The following is a 21,759-nucleotide window of genomic DNA, read 5'->3' on the forward strand; positions in this document are numbered from 1 at the left end:
ATCTCAGATTTTAAATTATGAAATTCTCTTCCTTAATCAGTTTCCTTACTTTTCACTTACAATGGATTTGGGATTAGATCCTGACCTCTAATCTTTCAGGCTCTCCCTGTTTTCTTGGTCCATGGCCTTTTTTCTGGACCCATTTGCCTGTATGTAAGCATTTTGGTGAACCATTTCAATGAGACAGTCTCTTTCATTCTAAGAACCCAAGGTCACTTGAATGCAAAAAAGCCCTTTATTAACTTTAGAGGCTTATCTCCTCAAGTCACTAAGCATTGCTGGGTGGGGAAAGCCAAAAAGCCTTTCCAAGTTGTTCCCTGTATTCTTCTTTAGTCCTTTCTTGGGCTCCCTCCAATGCTAATATTATCTTTACTCTCTGCTAGTTATTTCTGTTTTGTCTGCAAATCACTGAGGGTCTTTCCTATCCTAAAATATCTCATTCTTCAGCCTCTGATGTGTTCTCTGTTTCTTCATCACATCTGTAAAGAGTATTCTTTACTTGGTGCACCACCTTTTGGTTTGTATTGATTCCCTAAAAATTATGCTTTGTGACTGTGCAGGGAAGAGTTTTTAACATAGCAGGCCTGAGGTTGCTGTCTTTAGAAGGGCCTACTTGCAGGGTTGGCTCTTGGCTGGAGCCTGAGAATCTGGCTTTTGAAAAGTTCCTTGCTTTTCAGATAACACTTTTGCCTGCTTGGGGCACTGAATGCCTGCTTTCCTTCTGGGTGTCTGGAATTTTGATAGTTATGATTTTGGTCTTTGTGCCTGTAACCAGCCCTCAATAAAATCCTTGGACTCCGAGTCTCCAGCAGGCTTCTCTGGGCAGAGACATCGCACAACACGTAGGAGGCCTGTGCGTAGATTCCTCCAGACTCCATGTGATGTGTCTTTTTCCCTTGATGATCCTGTTGTATATCTTTCTCTACAATAAATGATAGCCTCTGAGCCCTGCAAGTCCTCCTAGCAAAGCACCAAATGTGTAGGTGGCTGTGGGACCTCTTAGTGTCCTTCCTCGCCACCCTTAATTCAAACTGCTCTCAAAAGCTTGATCTATTTATGAAATCTGGAAGTCTTTTCTTAGTTTGTAACATCTGTTGCCAATACTCTTGCTTCCAGAAACTTTCCTTCCTCTGCTTCGGTAAGAACGCCCTACCCTGCCTCTCCTCACACCTCATTCATCTTCAGCAGACATTTATTGAATGCCTGGATGTGCCAGGCAGTGGGCCTGGTACACAATAGCGAGTGAAAACAGTCGTGGTACAGCATATGGTCTAGTGGGAGAAGACAAGCAGCAGATGGTACATTCTGAGAAAAGTACTGTGTTGTAAGAGTGATTAAAAGGGGAGATATACTTCAGAAGGGTGGTCAGTGAGGAAGTCCATAGGATGGTCTGTGGAGATAGCAAAGGGGCAGGTAAAGTCTGTTTGGTAAAGAACCGGGACAGCAGAGAACAGCACATGTAAATGATTAAAAAGGCACTTGGCATCTTCTAGGATTCAAAAGGAGTCCGGTGTGGCTGGAGCACTGTGAGAAGAGGGAGAGTGGAGAGGAGACTGGAGAGTAGCAAGGTCCAGATCACTTAAGAGCTTTGTAGGCACGTTCAGAACTTCATACTTTAGGGGCAATGGGAGGCCAGTAAAGGGTTTATTCAGCCAAGCAACAGATATCTTTTCAAAAGATCATTCTTACAGTTGTAGAGAGAATGAATTAGAGAGGGTAAGAAGGGGAGAGCCTAGTTTGGAGATTACTAGTGATATAGGTGAAAGATGATGGTGATGTGGGTCTGTGTGATGGCTGAGGAGATGGAAAGGAGTGAATGGACTTGGAAGTATGGAGTTCTGCAAGATTTTAACCTTACTTATCTTCTATCTGCTCTCTCCTTTGGTGATCATCTTCATTCCCACATTGTTAACTATCACCTCTGTGTGAAAGACTCTAACCCTATGATCCTAATCCTGATGTGAGCCAGTTTCACATTTTCAAAGGAACGGTTACATTTCAGAAATGTAAATGGTTCCAGAGCCATAATGCTTCTGCCACTTACTATCAGCGTGATCTTGGACCAGTTATTTCACTTCCTCATGCCTCAGTTTCCTCATCTGTAAAACGGGGATAATGCATTACCTACCTAATAGGAATGTTGTGAAGATTAAATGAGTCAGCAAACAAAAAACATCTGGGCAGTAGCTTGCACAAAGTAATCTACCAACATCAGTTCCACCAGCAGGACTCCACAATTTCTCTGTCCCCGTCAGTCACAGGTGGAACTGCCCCCAGCACCCAGTCTAGCTCTTTCACCTAACACTTCCGTTTCTGTTAATGGCACTAGCTAGAGATTCCTAACCACAGTCACATTTGACTCCTTGCTGTCAAGTAGAAACCTAAAATTAGAGATTGCTACTAAGTATATTTTCACTTTTATCTGCACATAAAGTGAAAGTTACAGCTTCTTTTATTCATTCATCAATACAGTTGACCCTTGGACAACACAGTTTTGAACTGTATTGTGGGTTCACTTATGGAGATTTCTTTCAGTAAATATATTGGAAAGTTTTTTTGAAGATTTGCAACAATTTAAAAAATTTTCAGATGAACCATGTAGCCTAGAAATATCAAAAAAAATTAAGAAAAAGTTAGGTATGTCATGAATGTATAAAATATATGTTAGATATACAAATACATACAAAATGTATGTTAATCGGCTGTTTATGTTATCAGTAAGACTTCTGGCCAACAGTAGGATGTTAGTAGTTAAGTTTTGGGGGAGTCAAAAGTTACAGGCAGATTTTTAGCTGCATGGAGGGTTGGTACCCCTGTGTTGTTCAAGGGTCAACTATAGTCACTGAATGCCTACTATGAGAGTCAAGCAATTAGACTACATTCCTACTCAATTCTAATCTTTTGTCCTTCAGATACAATTTCTGCCTTTGTTTTACACAAAAATATATTTGAAGTTCCTTAACAATCTTGATGGAAAATTCCTCTACATAATCAAGATGGAGTTTCAAAGATCCTCAGTAAGTGAAACAAATGAAACCACTGAAAAATTTCTAAGCATGTTTTACTATCTCAAAGTTACTGACCTTATCAATCCAATTATGGGTATAAAAAGGGTTCAAGAGCAGTGATATCAAAGCTTATGACTGAGGAAAATGGTGCAAGCTACTCACCCCTGAGTTGACAGTAGCATTAGCTATAGCTGCCTATCCTCCAGTACTATATCTGTGTACTTAGTGAATGTTACTGATATAGGTGGCATCTATTAATAGTGTATACCTTATTAGGTTTTGACTTTGAGTATCAAATATTAAAAAAGTGAAGTCGTTCTTTTTTGTGAAAATTCAATTACAACTGGTTTTGGAGCTCATTTTCTCCGCTGGGTCAAGAAGGTCTAAACTCTCTAGACATCAAGGACTGATAGAGAGGATGAGGTGGGTACAAAGAGAATCACAACACAAAGTTATAGATACTATAGACACAGACCCTGCCCATAAGGCAAATAATGATGTATACAACATGGATGATACCAAAGAATTTATTGTAAATGTAGTGGCAAATGCATTGAGAATAATCATCATTAAAAAGAAATTAGAAAATTACACGTTTAAAGTATGTGCTTTTTTCCACCACCTTTACATTATGGCTAGTACCAACATTTTAAGTACTGAAATACTTAATGGGATGGTCCATTTTCACATAATTTCATGACTTTGTCTTCATCTTAATTGTTAAAGCAGTTGAACATGAATTTCAGTTTCAATTATTATTCTGTTTTTATCAATTCGGTAATGATCTGTAGAATCTTGTCATCTGGATGGAAGGAGAAAAAATTCCCATGAATAAACTCATCACTGACTAATTTTCCAATATATACACATGTAAACCACAGATATACTTCATTAAAAGATTCTTTTAAATTAGAATACAGAATTAACATCAGCAATATTCACTATAAAACTAGAGATGCCTCTATAATATAATTTGTTGCCATACAAATATTATTTTAATTATCATTATAGTTGTATTACACCTACTTTGATAAAAAGTAGGCAAAGGCCTGAAGAGATGATGTGATATAACTGTTGGTCCTTTATAAGGAATTATTTCCTTAAAAATTCTTTTAAGACAGAAGTTTCCTAACTTTTTCACCTGGCTCAAATATACTAAAGGCTTTTTGACTCTTCTATAAACTTCAGAACGTGTCAGGATTCCAACAGTATGGGCAAGGAATAAGGAACTCTTTATCCGTTTCTCCATGTTTAGTCCAAAGGAAACAAAGAAATTTAACTGGGAAGTGCTCTTGGAGAGGTGTCAATGGCAAAGTGACAGACCTCTCCACACAACAAAGGAATCAAACACCAGTTAATCTGATGAATAGACCAATAGAGGCTACGTTATTTGCTAGAGGTTTTAACAGCTGCTTCCACTTTTAAACAGTTGGTCTGATATTGTGACTTCCTAACTACTCTCTGGATAGTTGTAATTATCAGGGCTCCAAGACTGAAATTCTGTGTCTTATTAGATACTTCAGTAAGAGAATGGTCTATGTTTCAATGATTGCAATGGAGAATTCTGATAATGGGGCCCATGGCCTGACACTCTGGTTCCTAGAGGCTACAGTGGCATTAAAAAAAAAAAAAAAAAGGAAAAGAAAGGTCACCTGCTGCAAGGGGAACACGGCAGGTCTAGAAAGAGCCATGATTTTTAGTTTGAGGAAGAGTAGAGTAAAAGAAAGTACAAGAGCAACTTCAGTTATTTCAACAGCTTGGTGTTATATCCCAACTTTTCTTATTATAAAGTCCAGAAAGAGGACACTAATGTACCTTATCCTCCCCCCAAGTCAAAAATATATGCTTCATCAGAGGGCAAGTTCTGCTTTCTCTTTTATGGCAAAGAGAAACACTGAAATCATTTTAAAATTCATTTTTCTTAATTTAAAAGTTGAGGTTCAACCTGTCCTTTATATAATGTAATTTTTTCTAAGGCTGAGTTGTAGTGCACAAAGTTCCTCAAGAAAAGAGCTCTTAATATGTCAAGACCTGATCTAAGTTTCCAGCAGTACAGGAAAACTAATACAGTTTAGCGCTTATTCATTCACCTTCAGTTATGCAAATAAACATAGAGTGTGAGGCTTCAGGGTAGTAGCACTAGACCAGTAGCTCCCCCCTTGCCTAACTATGAGAATTAACTGGGATACTTGTTAAATATAATCACATTGAACAATAAATCAATTCTTAACATCATTAAAAGCAGGAAAACCAAATTGATGTGATGCAATGAGAGGAATATAGCACCAACCAAAAAATATTCTTTTCCTGAAAATCTGATTCTAATCAACTCTCTAGATATAACTACCAGTTTACAGGAAATATAAGAAACAGAGAAACACATTAAATCAAAGCATGAAGATGCAACCACCCAAATCCTAAATGTCAGAAATTCTACCAGAAAAATAACCTAGTTTACTATAAATTTAAAAATGGGGAAGGTAGTAGAGGTGAAGTGTTACAGATTAAAAGAGATTACAAAATAATAACATGGCCATTGGCCTCTCCCACAGAGGAGATTCAGTATGCCTGGAGTAGGTCTTTGGACTTTGTATTTTTAAGAACTGCCAGGATAATTCCGATTATTTGGCAAGTTTGGGAAACACTATACCAGACTAAGTGGCAACTCATGTGTCCACTGCAGATTTCTGTTGAAGGATAATGTACATATTTTATACAGACTAACAGCTCTGCATTTGTGAGAATGGTAGAGAAAACATGCTGGGAACCTCAGAGAAAGTCCCTCTTTCTTATTTTTTATAATAACTGTATCACTAGTTTACTAGTATGTAAACTAGTAGCAAAATGACAAATGCTCAGTTTTATCAACCTTTGTCTATGAAATGGCCCGAAGTTTAGAAGTGAAGCTTAGAAGAGGAAGGAGTAAACCAGAAGAATCATAAGAGGATAACTAGATTGTGAATAATGAAGAATTGTCTGTGCCTGATGGAATTCAGCATAAAATAAATTTTATTAAAGTAATTTTTAATCACATGGAATTTAAGCCTCAATGAGCTATAGTGTATGCCAGTGTTTAAAAGTATACTGTTTGCTACCTACATTATAATCAAACACTTACTTTCAAGGGACATCTTAGGATTTTCAAGCTTTTTTCTTAAAACAGAATCAATGAGAATTCTTAGCTGCTTGAAAATGACAGCTATCTTAACAGGTGCCTATTGAGAGGAGATGACAAATTGAACAATGTTAATCCCAGAGAGTGGGAAATGTGTTTAAATAAAATCAAAGTAAGCATGTATACCTTACAATATGCTTTAGCACATCTTAACTTTAAAACGTTATGGGAAGAATATAAACAAATTACTTCCTGTAGCTAAGATACATAAACTTCAATTTCCTTATTAAGTACCCATAAATTTGATATCTCTTTCCAAAATAAAGCAACCATTATTTCAATTGTTTGTTTTCTCCTCTTACTAGTTTTTAAAATGAAATTTTTTAAAAAAAGCTTTATTGAGGTATAATTTATAGATCATAAAAAATTCACTGTATACAATCCAATGATTTTTAGTTAATTTATAGTGTTGTGCAACCATCACCACAATCCAGTTATAGAACTCTACTACCACCTCAGCCTCTTTTGTGAGAACTGCACATATTTTTTAAGTTGCCTTTAAAACTTACATTTCCAGTCTTAGACAAACAGCTATCACGGTACATCAGCAGAATGTATTAGATTTGCTTAAACTGGTCAATGTTGATGAATTACACAGAAACAAACTTACTGCTGGTAGCACTGGTTGGTCTAATTTTTCCAGAGAAGAATGAAGAATGTGACAATATGCATTTAAGCTATGAATCTGTGTCTCTTTATAGGTGGCACAATATAGCGGAAGGAGCATGAGTTTGAGGATCAGATAGTTCTAGGTTTAAACCTTGCTCTACCATTAACAATCCATGTAACCTAGGTAAGTTATTTAACTTCTCACTGAGCTTAAGTGCCTTGTCTATAGAAAGAAACTATAGAAATTATCTAACAAGACTGTTAGGGTATTAAATTAGGGATAATCCATGTAAAGTTAACTACTGAAGTATACAACACATGGCAAATTATAATTATTACTGACAATAAATGAAATCTGTAATAGCAATATAATTTGATTTTCAAATTAAACAGATTTAAAACCATATAGGCAAGATAAAATAAGTAAGTCTTCTATTTTAAGTCAAATTATGGGAAGAAATTATGCAAACTCCAATAAAATTAAAAAAAAAACCTACCTCAGTGGTACTGGAAGTAGAAATTTTAATATAATCAATAAGATCAGTTGTAGCATGTACCTGAAAATAGATCCAGCCATCAACAGAGAGAAGACGTTCCCGGTGTTGAACTTCTATGTCACCACCAAAAAGTAAAACTGGAAAAGGGGTTATTAGGGTACTTTCCCTCAAATATACTCGGGCATACCGTATCTGCATAAAAAGAGAGGAAAAAAACCACTTTAAAGCCTAAAAATATTAAAAATTCATTTATCTGTTTCATGTAAGCATTTCTCTATAATTTGCTACTATATATTTTAAATCAGGTTTTATAAAGCTACATGTCTACATTCTCTTATGTGCATAATTTGTCAATTTTATAATAATCACAGTCACCACCTGTGCATTTATACTATTAAAAGGATTTTAAACATTAATTGTAAGGCTGAATTATATACCTTGAACATAAATGAGACTATGAACAAGCAATTTTATGCTAATGCTGTTAAATAATTAACACAACAATAAAATTATGAATAAGTTTCAGAGTGTCTGGTTTCTAAAGCAAGGTTCAGCACTGGCCATTAGTCAGGAATTTGTTATGTTTTACACATTTAAGTTTGATGATATGCTGGGAGTTATTCAAGCCAATGCTTGAAATTATGGATCTTTATTAATTTAATGAGCTATGATTCAAAAGGTTGACTGTTTTAATTGTAATCTACAAATATTTGCTATTAAATTATCTTAGGTTGCACTGTGACTCAAACTGTTGCCACATCATATATAATTCTATCCCATCCCATATCTCCCTTATTGGGAAATGTGGAAAAAAGACATGTTATATGTTTTTGTTGAGAAACCATGTACATCTTGATTTCAAATATAAACAAACATGAATAGCTCAATTTAAGAACCAAATACGGTATCTGCTGGGGATCCTAATTTCTTATGACTGATTTCTAGAATAATGCCCTGAATATTGGAATTTAAGAATGAGTACTTTACCTTCTCCTGGTATAAAAGCCATCCATAAGTTTGCAAATCTCGATTTACTGAGGATGGATGTACTTGTGCTTTGCCTTGGGCTGTCTCCACAATGCAAGCCAATTTTTCTGTAACATCAACTGATTTTGTATAGATTATCTTCCCCACATTGTCATACAGTCCAGCAGTAAGTACAGCTTTAAGAAGGGCAATTTCTTGGAAGGAAAGGGTCTGTGAGGCTCTGTTTCCTTCCAAGCCACTGGAAGTTGTAGATGATAAAAATCCTGCTGCCTTAACCAACTTTATTAACTCCTGCTTTACATCCTGGATTGGTTTGTTGAAAAGAGACAAGATCATAATTAAAATAGAGAAGGTACCAACCAACCTTGTAATTTATATTACTGTTTCCTATCAAAATTGACAAGACACCAAAAAGCTAAAAACAGAATTACAACATGATCCAGCAATCTCACTCCTGGGCATATATCCGGAAAAAACAAAAACACTAACTCGAAAAGATATATGAACTGCAATGTTCATAGCAGCACCATTTACAATAGCCAAGATATGGAAAAAACCCAAATATCCATCAATAGAAGAATGGATAAAGAAGATGATGTATGTATATACAATGGAATATTACTCAACCATAAAAAGAATGAATTTTTGCCATTTGCTACAACTTGGATGGACCTGGAGGGCATTATGCTTAGTAAAATATGTCAGACAAAGACAAATACTGTATGTTATCACTTATATGTGGAATCTAAAAAATAAAACTAGTGAATATAACACAAAAAGACTCACAGACATAGAGAACAAACTAGTGGTTACCAGTGGGGAGAGGGAAGGAGGGAGGGGCAAGACAGGGATAGGGGACTAAGAGGTACAAACTACTATGTATAAAATAAGTAAGTTACAAGGATATATTGCCAGCACATGGAATACACCCAATATTTTATAATAACTATAAATGGACCATAATCTTTAAAATTTGTGAATCACTATGTGATACATCTGAAACTTATTAATACTGTAAATCAACTATACCTCAATTTAAAAAAAAAGCCTTTGTGGAAATTTGGCATGCTAAAATTTTTCATTTATAGCCTTATTATAAACGTTAATATTTGTTAAATATTTTCCTAGTCTATCATATTACTAAGTAAAGCCAGCAGTATAAAGTATATATCTTGGGCTTCCCTGGTGGCACAGTGGTTAAGAATCCACCTGCCAATGCAGGGGACACAGGTTCGAGCCCTGGTCCAGGAAGATCCCACATGCCACAGAGCAATGAAGCCTGTACACCACAACTACTGAGCCTGTGCTCTAGAGCTGCAAGCCACAAATACTGAGCCTGCATGCCACAACTACTGAAGCCCATGCTCCTAGAGCCTGTGCTCTGAAACAAGAGATGCCACCGCAATGAGAAGCCCACACACCGCAACAAAGAGGGGCCCCTGCTTGCTGCAACTAGAAAGCCTGTGCACAGCAACAAAGACCCAATGAATCCAAAAATAAATAAATAAATAAATAAATAATTTTAAAAAGTATATATTTTTGTGCATTAGTCTTTGTATAAATAGTATCTTGTTACTTTAGCAAACTGTTCAGATTATGCATTTTATTAATATCAGTTTATTTTCAAGTTTAGCACCAGCCAATACTTGTGAAGAAATGTCTTAATATATTATTACTACTCAAGTTCCATAAATATCTAATATTATAGTAAAATTTTAGACGAAGGACGAAAAGACAACCCTCAGAATGGGAGAAAATATTTGCAAATGAATCAACGGACAAAGGATTAACCTCCAAAATATATAAACAGCTCATGCAGCTCAATATTAAAAAAACAAACAACCCAATCCAAAAATGGGCAGAAGACCTAAACAGACATTTCTCCAAAGAAGGCATACAGATGGCCAAGAAGCACATGAAAAGCTGCTCAACATCACTAATTATTAGAGAAATGCAAATCAAAACTATAATGAGGTATCACCTCATACTGGTCAGAATGGCCATCATCAGAAAATCTACAAACAACAAATGCTGGAGAGGGTGTGGAGAAAAGGGAACCCTCTTGCACTGCTGGTGGGAATGTAAATTGATACAGCTACTATGGAGAACAGTATGGAGGTTCCCTAAATAACTAAAAAAAGAATTATCATATGACCCAGCAATCCCACTTCTGGGCATATATCTGGAGAAAACTGTAATTCAGAAAGACACATGCACCCCAATGTTCATTGCAGCACTATTTACAATAGCCAGGTCATGGAAGCAACCTAAATGCCTATCGACAGACGAATGGATAAAGAAGATGTGGTACATACACACAATGGAATATTACTCAGCCATAAAAAGGAACGAAATTGGGTCATTTGTAGAGATGTGGAGGGACCTAGAGACTGTCATACAGAGTGAATTAAGTCAGAGAGAAAAACAAATATCATATATTAACACATATATGTGGAATCTAGAAAAATGGTACAGATGAACCGGTTTGCAAGGCAGAAACAGAGACACAGATGTAGAGAACAAAAGTATAGACACCAAGGGGGGAAAGCGGAGGCGGGGGAGAATGGACTGGGAGATTGGGGTTGACATATATACACTAATATGTATACAATAGATGACTAATAAGAACCTGCTGTATTAAAAAAAATAAAATTAAAAAAAATTTTAGTAAAAATAAAAGTGAAATCCTGCCATTTGCAGCAGTGTGGATGGATCTAAAGAGTATTATGCTTAGTGAAATAAGGCAGACAGAGAAAGACAGATATTGTATGATATCACTTACTTGTGGAATCTAAAATAAACAAATGTATACAGCAAAACAGAAAGAGACTCACAGATACAGAGAACAAACAAGTGATTACCAGTGGAGGAAGGGAAAGGGGGAGGGGCAAGATAGGAATGTGGAATTAAGAGATATACACTAGTATGTATAAAACAGACAAGCAACTAGGATATACTGTACATCACAGGGAGTTATAGCCATTATTGTGTAATAACCTTTAATGGAGTATAAACTATAAAAATACCAAATCACTATGCTGTATGCCTAAAATGAATATTATGTTGTAAATCAACCATACGTCAATTAAAATTAACAGTATGCCAAATTTTTAGTTAACTACAGCCCATATTACATTAGGGAGGAAAAAAAGATACTGGAAAGTCAAGGATTAAATGGAGTCATCTGATTCCGTAACATCAACTGATTTTGTATAGATTATCTTCCCAAGACTTTAGATGTCATAAAATAAGAATGTCTAAAATGTGAGAGCAATAAAAAATGTACCTGAACGCATTTTCATTCAGTCTATTTACTTCCACAGTAGCTCTCCTTTCAACATTTTTACTCAATAAGGATGGTCACATAGAGAACAGTAAGGAAGAATTACAGAGGACTCTGAACCTAGACTGCAAGAACCTTCTTCATTTGTCTCTGGGAAACATTTTAATTTCCTAAAGAACTCTGACAAAGTTTATTAATGGCAACAATCTAAACTTGTTGCCTAAAATCTTTTTCTACCTCTAGTAGTGCCAATCAACTAAAATACTACAGGGAGGATGAGCATTTTAAAGTAAACAGGATACAAGTGATTAAAAGGTGAAGTGTACATTTAGGATTTACTTTAGGCTTCTGGTTTGTTGGGACTTAAGGGACTTTAAGTCCAGGAGAGGAAAGACCAAACAGACAGTTGCTGCCACACCACAAGGCTGGTAAAGAGATTGAAAACCTTGCAGCCCAGGGGAGGTGAAGAAAAGGCTCACAGAAGGAAGGGAGTGGGAGGCAACTTGGAGGTTGGGAGGAAGCGGAGTGGAGATAAAGGAGTGTTGATTAGCTCTCCATATCTTGAACCCCAGTCAGCTGGCCCAGAGGCAACTGTTTCTTCAATTTATCCCTTTTTCTGCTTCAAGAAGGACAAAGTTTATTCCACTTAGCAAAGTCCCTGCTGTCATCTCAGCAGTTATTTATTTTTTCCTGCATTCTTCAAGTCTACTGCATATCTGACATTATAGAAGTACACTGTTAGGCTAATCTAATAATCTAGTTTTTATTTATTAATTCAAAAATATTGACTAAGCACCTAATAGATGCTTAGGTACTAGGTTCAGCAGTTATTTTAAATCACACACACAAAACTTGGTCAAATTATATGGGAATAAAAATATTTTTTAACCTTTTAAAATATGAGCATAGAAGAGGGGAATTATGTGAGAGGTTATGGGAATTATGTGAGAGGTTATGAATACTTTTATAGCATGTCTGCACTAAACACCATTTCCCTTTAAATGTTGTACTAAACTTGAGACATATCAATCAAACAATGTGTGGACCTTGTGTGGATCATGATTTGAACTAGCTGTAAAGAAACATGAGATAATCAGGGATATTTAAATATTGTATAGTTGATGATATTAAGGAATTATTTTTTAAGGCATGGTAATGTTAAAGAAAAAAACAGTCCTATACTTCAGAGATATATAACAATCTGACGCCTGGGATTTGCTTCAGAATAATCTAGAGGGCAGATAGTGGATTAACGGGAGTATAAGTAAAACAAGGTTGAGCACGTGTTGATAATTATGGAAGTAGGAAATGAGTACCCAGGAGTTCCCTATACTGTTTTGTATGTTTGAAAATTTCCATAATAATTAAAAATAACAGCTGATTATCAGAGTTGAGAAAAACTATAGAATATCCCCAATTCAATTCCATTTTTTAAAATGAGAAACTGAGACTTAATTAACCTTCCCCAAGCTGAGCTGCTGAATAGACAACTATCCTAATTCCCAAGCTACTGTTATTTCTATGAAATCATGTTGCATCTTTGATCATTTCCTGAATATATTACGATTGTTACATACTATTTTGAATCACTGTGTAATACAGGTTAACTGCTGGGATAAACAAAACAAAAAAATCACAAATTTATTAATTCAGCAAATGTTTAATTAAACCCTTACTATGTGTCAAGTACAATACTAGGCGTTTCTTTTTCCAAATTAATCCTATTGACTATGTGACCCTGAATTAAGATAGTTGCATTAAGACCTACCTCTAGGGTTAACAGTGATGTTCTATTAAGAAAGTTCCTCCGGCAATATGCTATTTCAGAACGATAGCCTCCTTCTTGCCGTGCTTTCTTCCATCTACATAAGTAAAATGACCAAATTTTAATATGTTTCCAAACTCTTTTTCAGATTACTAACCAAAGCTTTAATTACCTTATAATCATATCAAAAGAGGAAGTTTTAGGAACTAGCCAATTGTATGTAAGAATTTCAATTACAATACAGATATTTTTTGTTCATGTATAACAGTAAATTAATAACTTCAAATACAAGGTAATATACACATAATAATACAGAGTACATTGTTCATAAATTTTAGGATTATAAAAATGTGAATCTTTAAAATAATTCAACTTGACAGATGCAGTAACTAAAAATAAATTTAAATCTTAAATGTATACTTTTAATAAAAGTCAAAAATAAATTTTTTTAAAAAGTAAATACCCTCAGGTTTGGCCTACTGACAAAACCCAGATTATTTATTTACCCCAGATATGCATTGTAGATCGTCAGATGGTCTGAATCTGCCATAGCCAAAGCTGATTTTGCAAGATCCGCTTCATCTTTTCGACCAATTGGTGTGGTAAAAGGAGACTTCTCTGTCATAACTGCAGCTAGTGTTGCCTATCCATAAATAACCAAAAAATTTTATCATTAAAGAGGTATATATTGAAAGCTGATTTGAAATAGAAAGCAAATCATAAAACAATTGCACTTTCAAGTTGCATGTTTCTTCTTTTCAATTTAACGTGTTCTATAATAGCTACATATTTTCATTTTAATTAGTTACTTTTAGTTTCATTTTATGGAATTTTAAACATTTATCACTTTACTTTACACCATCTTTGTGGGTAGTGAAGTAATACCACCAGAATCAGAGATTTTAAAAAATGAATATTTGTGTGATTTATAGTCTGTCACACAGTTAAAAGAAATTCCTTAATCACAGCTCAGAGATCTTGACTCCTAGCCTGAATTTCCATTGCCTGCAATGCTCTTTAAATACTTCTTACATAATCTGGACTACATAACAACCCATTTGTTGTTGTTGCAGCTTTTCAGATCAACTGTCACGGCAGAGGATATTTCTTGGACTCAACATAATTCTGGTGAGTATCTATATCTGATACTAGAAAAAAAGAGACTAGAGTAAGTCATACTCTCTCCATTTCATTTTCAAACAGCCTTGATTTGTAGTCCCAGAAAAGGCCACAACTTGATATAGCTGGAAAGTTGGAATGGCAGAGCATGCATATGAGCCAAGAGATTCAGACAGAGTCACCAAGTTTGTTAATTCTGAGATAATTTGAGAAAACAGAATTGCTGGTAGTTGCTAGCTCAGAGGTAACTCAGAAAAAAGGAAGTTTTTTTTTTTTTTTTTTTTTTTTGCGGTACACAGGCCTCTCACTGTTGTGGCCTCTCCCGTTGCGGAGCACAAGCTCCGGACGCGCAGGCTAAGTGGCCATGGCTCACAGGCCCAGCCGCTCCGCGGCATGTGGGATCCTCCCGGACCGGGGCACGAACCCGTGTCCCCCACATCGGCAGGTGGACTCTCAACCACTGCGCCACCAGGGAAGCCCAAAAGGAAGTTTTTTTTTTTTTCTTTTTGCGGTATGCGGGCCTCTCACTGTTGTGGCCTCTCCCGTTGCGGAGCACAGGCTCCGGATGCGCAGGCCCAGCGGCCATGGCTCACGGGCCCAGCCGCTCCGCGGCATATGGGATCCTCCCAGACCGGGGCACGAACCCATATCCCCTGCATCGGCAGGCGGACTCTTAACCACTGCGCCACCAGGGAGGCCCCCAAAAGGAAGTTTTGATTCTACTTATGTGTGGAGTTCAAAACGCTCTAAGAATCACTTACTATATATTCAATTAAGTAAATATTTCAAGTGGGATGTTTGATAGCAAAAGTCTAGACAAGCCAAAACCCTTTTACAAAATAGTACCTACAATACACTTAGTAAATGGATGATTTTCTTGTATATAAATATAAAAAGTTAAATATTCAAAAATTCTCATTAAGCATTTAGATTTCCTGGTTTTAATGTTAGTACAGACAATCTGTTTAGTTAAAAAAAATAAAAGTGAAAATTTGTTTCTAAACTTAATACTTCCCCAGCCAAAATGATATTTACAGTGAAGAAGCAGCAGTGTTGTTTGTCTTACCACGGGATCAAGACAGCCAAAAATGGCACCAAAAATAAGCATCTTGCCAATTTTGACATTCACAGGCAAAGCTGCAAGGTGTTGGCCCAATGGAGTCAGTTTAGGCTCATTTAGTTCACAAGCTCCAATTTTTCGGAGTAAATTCATTGCATTGCTGATTACTTGAAGTTGAGGAGGATCTAAAGCTTTGGAGAGGAAATCTTCAGGAGAACCAAGATTGCATTTCTGCAGATTGAAAAAGTGATAAATTAGTATGTGATCAGAAAGAATTAACAAAGAGATGGTCAAACTGGAACTTAATTTAAGTAAAATTTTAAGCAGAGGATAAATGTCTGTATCTATTAAGGGAGTAGGAAAAAGGATGAGATCTTCCAGTCCATATTTTTAGTTTCTTCATTTCTGATTTTCATAGAATCAAAAATCTGAGAACTGAAAGATATTATAGATCTTTCAGAGTAGGAAACCTTTGGTCTAGGCCAGGATTTCTCAAGTCCAGCTCTATTGTTATTTGGGGCCAGGTAACTCTGTTTTAGGGGACCGTGCTGTTCATTGTAGAATGTTTAGCAGCATCTCTGGCCTTGACCCACTAGATGTCCATAGCATGGTCTCCCTCTCCTCCCAGTTCTGACAACCAAAAATGTTTCTTGACATTCCAGTTTTTCCCTGGTGAGCAATATCATCCTCAGTTGAGAACTACTGGTCTAGGTTATGAGTCTCTATTGTCATCTATAAAGTATGAGTCCCTATGGCAGACTTAAAGCACAGTGGGTTTACTTATAAAAGATGGGGGAAGGGGGCATTTATTAAAGAGTAAATAAAATACTTGAAAATGTAGAGCAACAGAAGGTAAGATAAGTTTAAGTCTTCTTCCCCACCGCCCCGCCCAGAAAGGGGTGAAGAACAAAAAATTCATCTAAGTTCCTTTGGGATTACCATAATATGAAGACATAATTCCTCCAAAGGCACACGCAAGATTTCAGGAACAGCATAGTCCATAAAGCCTTCAAATCTGAAAAATAAAATAAAATAATACTAAATACATACTATCAGAAATGTCACACTGTACTGGTTTATGTGTTCTTAATTTCCAGGCTATGCCATACCTTTCTCTCGTGTACATTCGGAAACAGAAGCCACCTCTGACGCGTCCAGCTCTCCCCTGGCGCTGCAGAGCACTTGCTTTGCTGACAAACGTCTCCACCAAAGAACTCATCTGACTGCTTTCATGGTACCTAGAGAAATGTTTTAGGAGAGGATATGTAGATAATTGACTGAAATCAAAATCTGAAAAAACTGGAAATATTTGACTCTAAAATTAAGTTGAGGGCTTCCCTGGTGGCACAGTGGTTGAGTCCGCCTGCTGATGCAGGGGACACAGGTTTGTGCCCCGGTACAGGAAGATCCCACGTGCCGTGGAGCGGCTGGGCCCGTGAGCCATGGCTGCTGAGCCTGCGCGTCCGGAGCCTGTGCTCCACAACGGGAGAGGCCACAGCAGTGAGAGGCCCGTGTACCGCAAAAAAAAAAATAAATAAAATAAGTTGAAGATTAGAGTGCCTCTTAATTATGCAATAAGAATTCTTTGAGAGTTTGAGAAATGCCACTGTGAATGTTACAATTCAACGCACCTTTCACAAGATACAGTTCAACCCTGAAAACACCTCCTCTACAGGTACAATTAAAAAAATCAAGAGTTTATTTTGTACTGGATAGTCATACTCACTTCCAAATATTGCTCAAGTTTCCTAATATTAGGGACAGTGTATATAGATTACAATAGACTACTAAGGTGGTCTCCCTTATTTGTGAAATATAAACATGAAGTAATAATCTTTCTGTTGAAGATTCAGTTAATGTATTATGTGCCAATTACTGTACTAGGTACTTTCAATTATGAAATTTTAATTTTTCCCATTTACATATGAGGAAACTGATGATTACAACTGATGGTCATATTACTTGCTCAAGATTATAGATCAGAGATTTATAATCCAACTCTGATTCTAAAACTCATGCTCTTTTTTTTATAATCCCATAAATAATGCTTTTGTAAAACATTAAGTTATAAACTAATTTACAAAATCTATGTTCTGAATATTTTTTTAGCACTTTTCTAAAAGTAGCAGTACATTGATATTACTTATGGGAAAACTGATGACATGAATTTTGACATTTATTCTCAGACATTTTAAACTTCCCTACAGTTTCTCTGAGACGTTTTGTTTTGGGCAGAATTAGGACATTTGAGATTTTCCTGATATGATTCTGTGATCTAGTGCTTGCTTCAGCAGCACATGTACTAAAATTGGGATGATTCTGTGATGTCTCCTAAGAATTCAAGAGTCCCAAGCCCTTTTCAGGTTAAAAATGTTTTGATTTGGAAAATTCAAACTTACTTATTTTCTTTCGTTCTTCCGGTATCAATTACAAATACAACATCTGGAATAGTGATACCCGTCTCTGCAATATTTGTTGCTAAAACAATCTGAAAATAAAAAGCCAAAACATTTAGGTAACAACTTTCAGCCATGTGCCATCATTTAAACTTCTTTGGATAGTTTAGCCAATGAATTTTTAAAAATGAATTTCAATTTTATTTACAAAAATTCACAATCTAATTGCTATTACTGTGCAATCTAAATTTGCTCTTATTAATTTTATCACGTTAGCTTATTAATTAAAGTTACAGATTCTTATTCCAACAAAAATACCATTCCCCTAATTCTAGTCAGTCATCTTAAAAATGACATATATGGAATGAGAAATTGGATCAGAGAATGGAGACTGCTCAGCAGAAACTTCACAGTTAAGTAGAAAAAAAAAGTAATAGTTCTTCAGTAAGAAGAACTGGTGGGTTGTTGCCCTGGCTCTGCTACTTATTAGCTCTGTGACCTGGGCAAGTCATTTTACCTCTCTGGCCTCCAATAACCTGACCTGCAAATTACAAGGTAGAAATAGATGATTTCTTAAGTCCCTTTCTAGCTCAAAATTTCTTAATGGTGATGGCTGAATAGTGCAATCTTCTTGTGGCTTTTTTGTTTGTTTGTTTTCTGTTGAGTCCTTGGAGGTAAAACATTTAGGAAATTCTAGGTCAAATTCAGTATATTATGGCTCTATCTCAATACTGATTGCTTGGTTTTCTTACTCATTTATCCTAGGAAACAGAACCCAAATTATTAAGATTTAGATGGGACCTAGGTGATCAAATTTTTTAGAGGTGGAATTCTTTTCTTAAGACAAAATGTTACAGGGAAGCCAAATGTTACAGATCAGAGCACACAGCCTCTGAACCCCTGGAGTTTTCAGAGCACAGTTAGAAAACCGTAAATTTAATCCAGCTCCTGTTTAAAGATGAGAAAGGAAGTTGAGTGGGTTGCCAAAGGTCACAGACATGGCAGCAGCTTAGGGACAAGAACCCAGGCCTCCTGCATTAGAGTCCAGGCTCTTGCTGGGAGCGCTGTGTTCCCCAGAGTTTCTACATTGTGCTCGTCTTTGCCCCCGCCTAAGAGAGGGTCAAAATCTGAGAAACTCTCTTTGCCAAGTATCTCTTTATTCAGCATCCGAACAGAGGAGACGATGAAAATACTTAGATTGTTTCCTAACCTAATGGTCTCTGTATTGCAAAAATAATCAGGGATGAGTAGCAAAGAGAACAAAAAAGAATCCTCCCAGGATTCAAGTAGCTCCTGATATCCAACATCCTTTGTGGTATCTTCTTTAAGGAACAGTAGTGATTTTTCTTTTCATAAGCAACACCCATGCCATATTTTTAAACTACCACTCCCCTAAAGTTATTAATAACATATAATATAAACATAAACACCTAATATAATATAAATTGAATTTTAATATTGGGTTCACTTTTGATTATGTTAAGCTGCAGAGCATCTGGAGTCTGCATGAATTATAAAGCACTTAATATTAATAACTGTCTTTGATGATAAAAAGTCGTAACACTTTTATGAAATATTCTCAGTTGGATCACATATAAATTTGCTGTACTGAATTTTACCTTCCTGACTCCTTGAGGAGGAAGTGTGAATGCTGCAGCTTGATCTTGAGTTGAAAGAATAGAATGCAGAGCTATCACTTTATATCTGAAAGTTAAAATCATAGTTCTTAGCAAGAGTTTCTCTTTAGAAGACACTGCAAAGAATAACAAAATTTATTTGCAAATAGAAAGTAATTTTTAAATTTTTTATTATGAAAAATTTTAAACACATACAAAAGTTCTGAAAATGGTACAATGAAACCCCATATATACTCATCAAAGAGAAAAAACTTAGTATGAATGAATTATATGGAATGTAGGGTTTAAAGAATTTTTAAAATATATTCTGATGCTGAAGTGATAACCATAACAGCAGTAATAAACTGTATCAAAACAGGCATAGTAAAAAGCCAATTCAATATGTATGGATGGGCTTCCCTGGTGGCACAGTGGTTAAGAATCCACCTGCCAATGCAGGGGTCACGGGTTCGAGCCCTGGTCCGGGAAGATCCCACATACCCTGGAGCAACTAAGCCCGTGCGCCACAACTACTGAGCCTGCGCTCTAGAGTCCACAAGCCACAGCTACTGAAGCCCATGCACCTAGAGACCGTGCTCTGCAACAAGAGAAGCCACCGCAACGAGAAGCCAGCGCACTGCAACGAAGAGTAGCCCCTGCTCGCCGCAACTAGAGGAAAGCTCGCACGCAGCAATGAAGACCCAACGCAGCCAAAAATAAATAAATAAATCTATTAAAAAGAAAAAAAAAAGTGCTTCAAAGATATTAAAAAAAAATGTATGGATGATAAACTGCAATGCTGTTAGGGTTTTGCACCATCCAGTGGGCTGGGAAGGGGAGTCACCATCTTACTCTTAACCACAGGATTCCCTCTGCTTAATCATATTGAGAAAATAAAACAAATGTAGAAATAGTACCTAAAAATTTTAGTAGATAAAATGCTATAATAGAAATGTTAAAAAAAAAAAAAGAGCTTTGCCATGGACAATTTTAACTAAAGGTGAAAAGACTTTGAAAGTTCTGATCAAGAGTTTTAATGTGCGAAACATTTTTCTGTTTTAAAACTACCAGGAATATAATGAAGATCTGTAGTTACCGTTCTGAAAAAAATCTTCTGTCAGTTGATAAGAGATCATACAACTGTTGAATATGAGCAAGGCCTGGTAAAAAGATCAGAACTGCTCCTTCAACATTTTTGAACTGGGGACTTCTGTCTGAAATTTTTAAAAAGATACAATATTCAAAAATAAGGAAGAGCATATAGGATATTAATAGAGCATCTCCAGTTAGTAGAAAAGTTTTATCAAAACAAATAGAGACACATTAGAAATAGATACATACCTAAATATGTAAGAAGTTCCAAAATGAGATCCAGGTTGATTTTATGAGGATTCATGTAGAGAACAGCATGCTGAGTGCGGCTGCTGTACTTTTGGTAAAATGGATTTAAATCGTCACTTGTTCCAGTCTGAACTGGGATGTATTCCTAAAAGAAACACAATCAGAAAAAAGCCGAACAAAAATATTATGTATTTTTATAAGACAAAGAAGGAAAAAAGGAGCTATTTGCATTCATTCAAATCTCTATTTTCTCATTGTCACTATTATTTTGTTAAAATATAGCAAGAATACAATTTTTAACAGAATTAAAGTATTATAAAATTTCATCTCTCCTATTAATTTCATTTTATACAGCCCCCTTAAGTATAGCAAACCTTTTTATCTTGGCATGTAAACCCTAAATTAAAAAAGAAATGAAGGAAAACAGAACAATGGAAGCATTGTTCTGTGGCAGCTGGAAAGCACCCTGGCCAAGAGAGGTCATAATAACTTTATTAAGTAATTTACACCTGCCTCATTCGTTCTAGATTCTACTTTGGTTGCTGAATTCCAATCATCTTCTCTGAAATACTACTTTTAATTTTTTAAAGTCTTTCTTTAGTTTCTAATTTCTATCTCTGCAGTTTTAGGGAAAGATTTTAGTTTTTGCTTCCTTGGTTTATCTGCTTAACTAAAGGATAAAGTAACTTCTACTTTGTGCTTCCATTAGATGAATGAAATATTGTGGATATAATGAAAATACTGTATATAGTACCACTGGCCAAAATGCAGGATAATGTAGCTTTTGTGATATTTCTGAAATTATGTCATTGAAAGTAAATTAACTCTCTATGAAGATCTGTGCTTGCCCTGGATAGTATAGAGCTAAGGTTGGCTCATGTCAGGACAGAGGCTGCTAGGAAA

General features: G+C 36.0%; 1 protein-coding gene across 1 annotated transcript in view; it reads right to left on the bottom strand.

Annotated features, from left to right (window-relative positions):
• Positions 1-3,503: 3,503 nt before the first annotated feature.
• Positions 3,504-21,759, bottom strand: part of DHX29 (DExH-box helicase 29) — a 47,480-nt gene continuing 29,224 nt past the window's right edge. Inside the window, exons 15-27 of the mRNA XM_060092886.1 lie at positions 20,857-21,001; positions 20,612-20,729; positions 19,519-19,603; positions 17,903-17,991; positions 16,613-16,741; positions 16,443-16,518; positions 15,510-15,734; positions 13,831-13,967; positions 13,328-13,421; positions 8,277-8,579; positions 7,350-7,481; positions 6,127-6,223; positions 3,504-3,810 (exon numbers count right to left, since the gene is read on the bottom strand). Of these exons, the coding sequence (XP_059948869.1) occupies positions 3,764-3,810; positions 6,127-6,223; positions 7,350-7,481; positions 8,277-8,579; positions 13,328-13,421; positions 13,831-13,967; positions 15,510-15,734; positions 16,443-16,518; positions 16,613-16,741; positions 17,903-17,991; positions 19,519-19,603; positions 20,612-20,729; positions 20,857-21,001 (1,677 nt within the window). The 3' untranslated portion in view covers positions 3,504-3,763. The remainder of the gene's footprint in view (positions 3,811-6,126; positions 6,224-7,349; positions 7,482-8,276; positions 8,580-13,327; positions 13,422-13,830; positions 13,968-15,509; positions 15,735-16,442; positions 16,519-16,612; positions 16,742-17,902; positions 17,992-19,518; positions 19,604-20,611; positions 20,730-20,856; positions 21,002-21,759) is intronic.

The sequence above is a fragment of the Mesoplodon densirostris genome, chromosome 3 (genome assembly GCF_025265405.1).
Source record: "Mesoplodon densirostris isolate mMesDen1 chromosome 3, mMesDen1 primary haplotype, whole genome shotgun sequence".
Classification (NCBI taxonomy): Eukaryota; Metazoa; Chordata; class Mammalia; order Artiodactyla; family Ziphiidae; genus Mesoplodon; species Mesoplodon densirostris.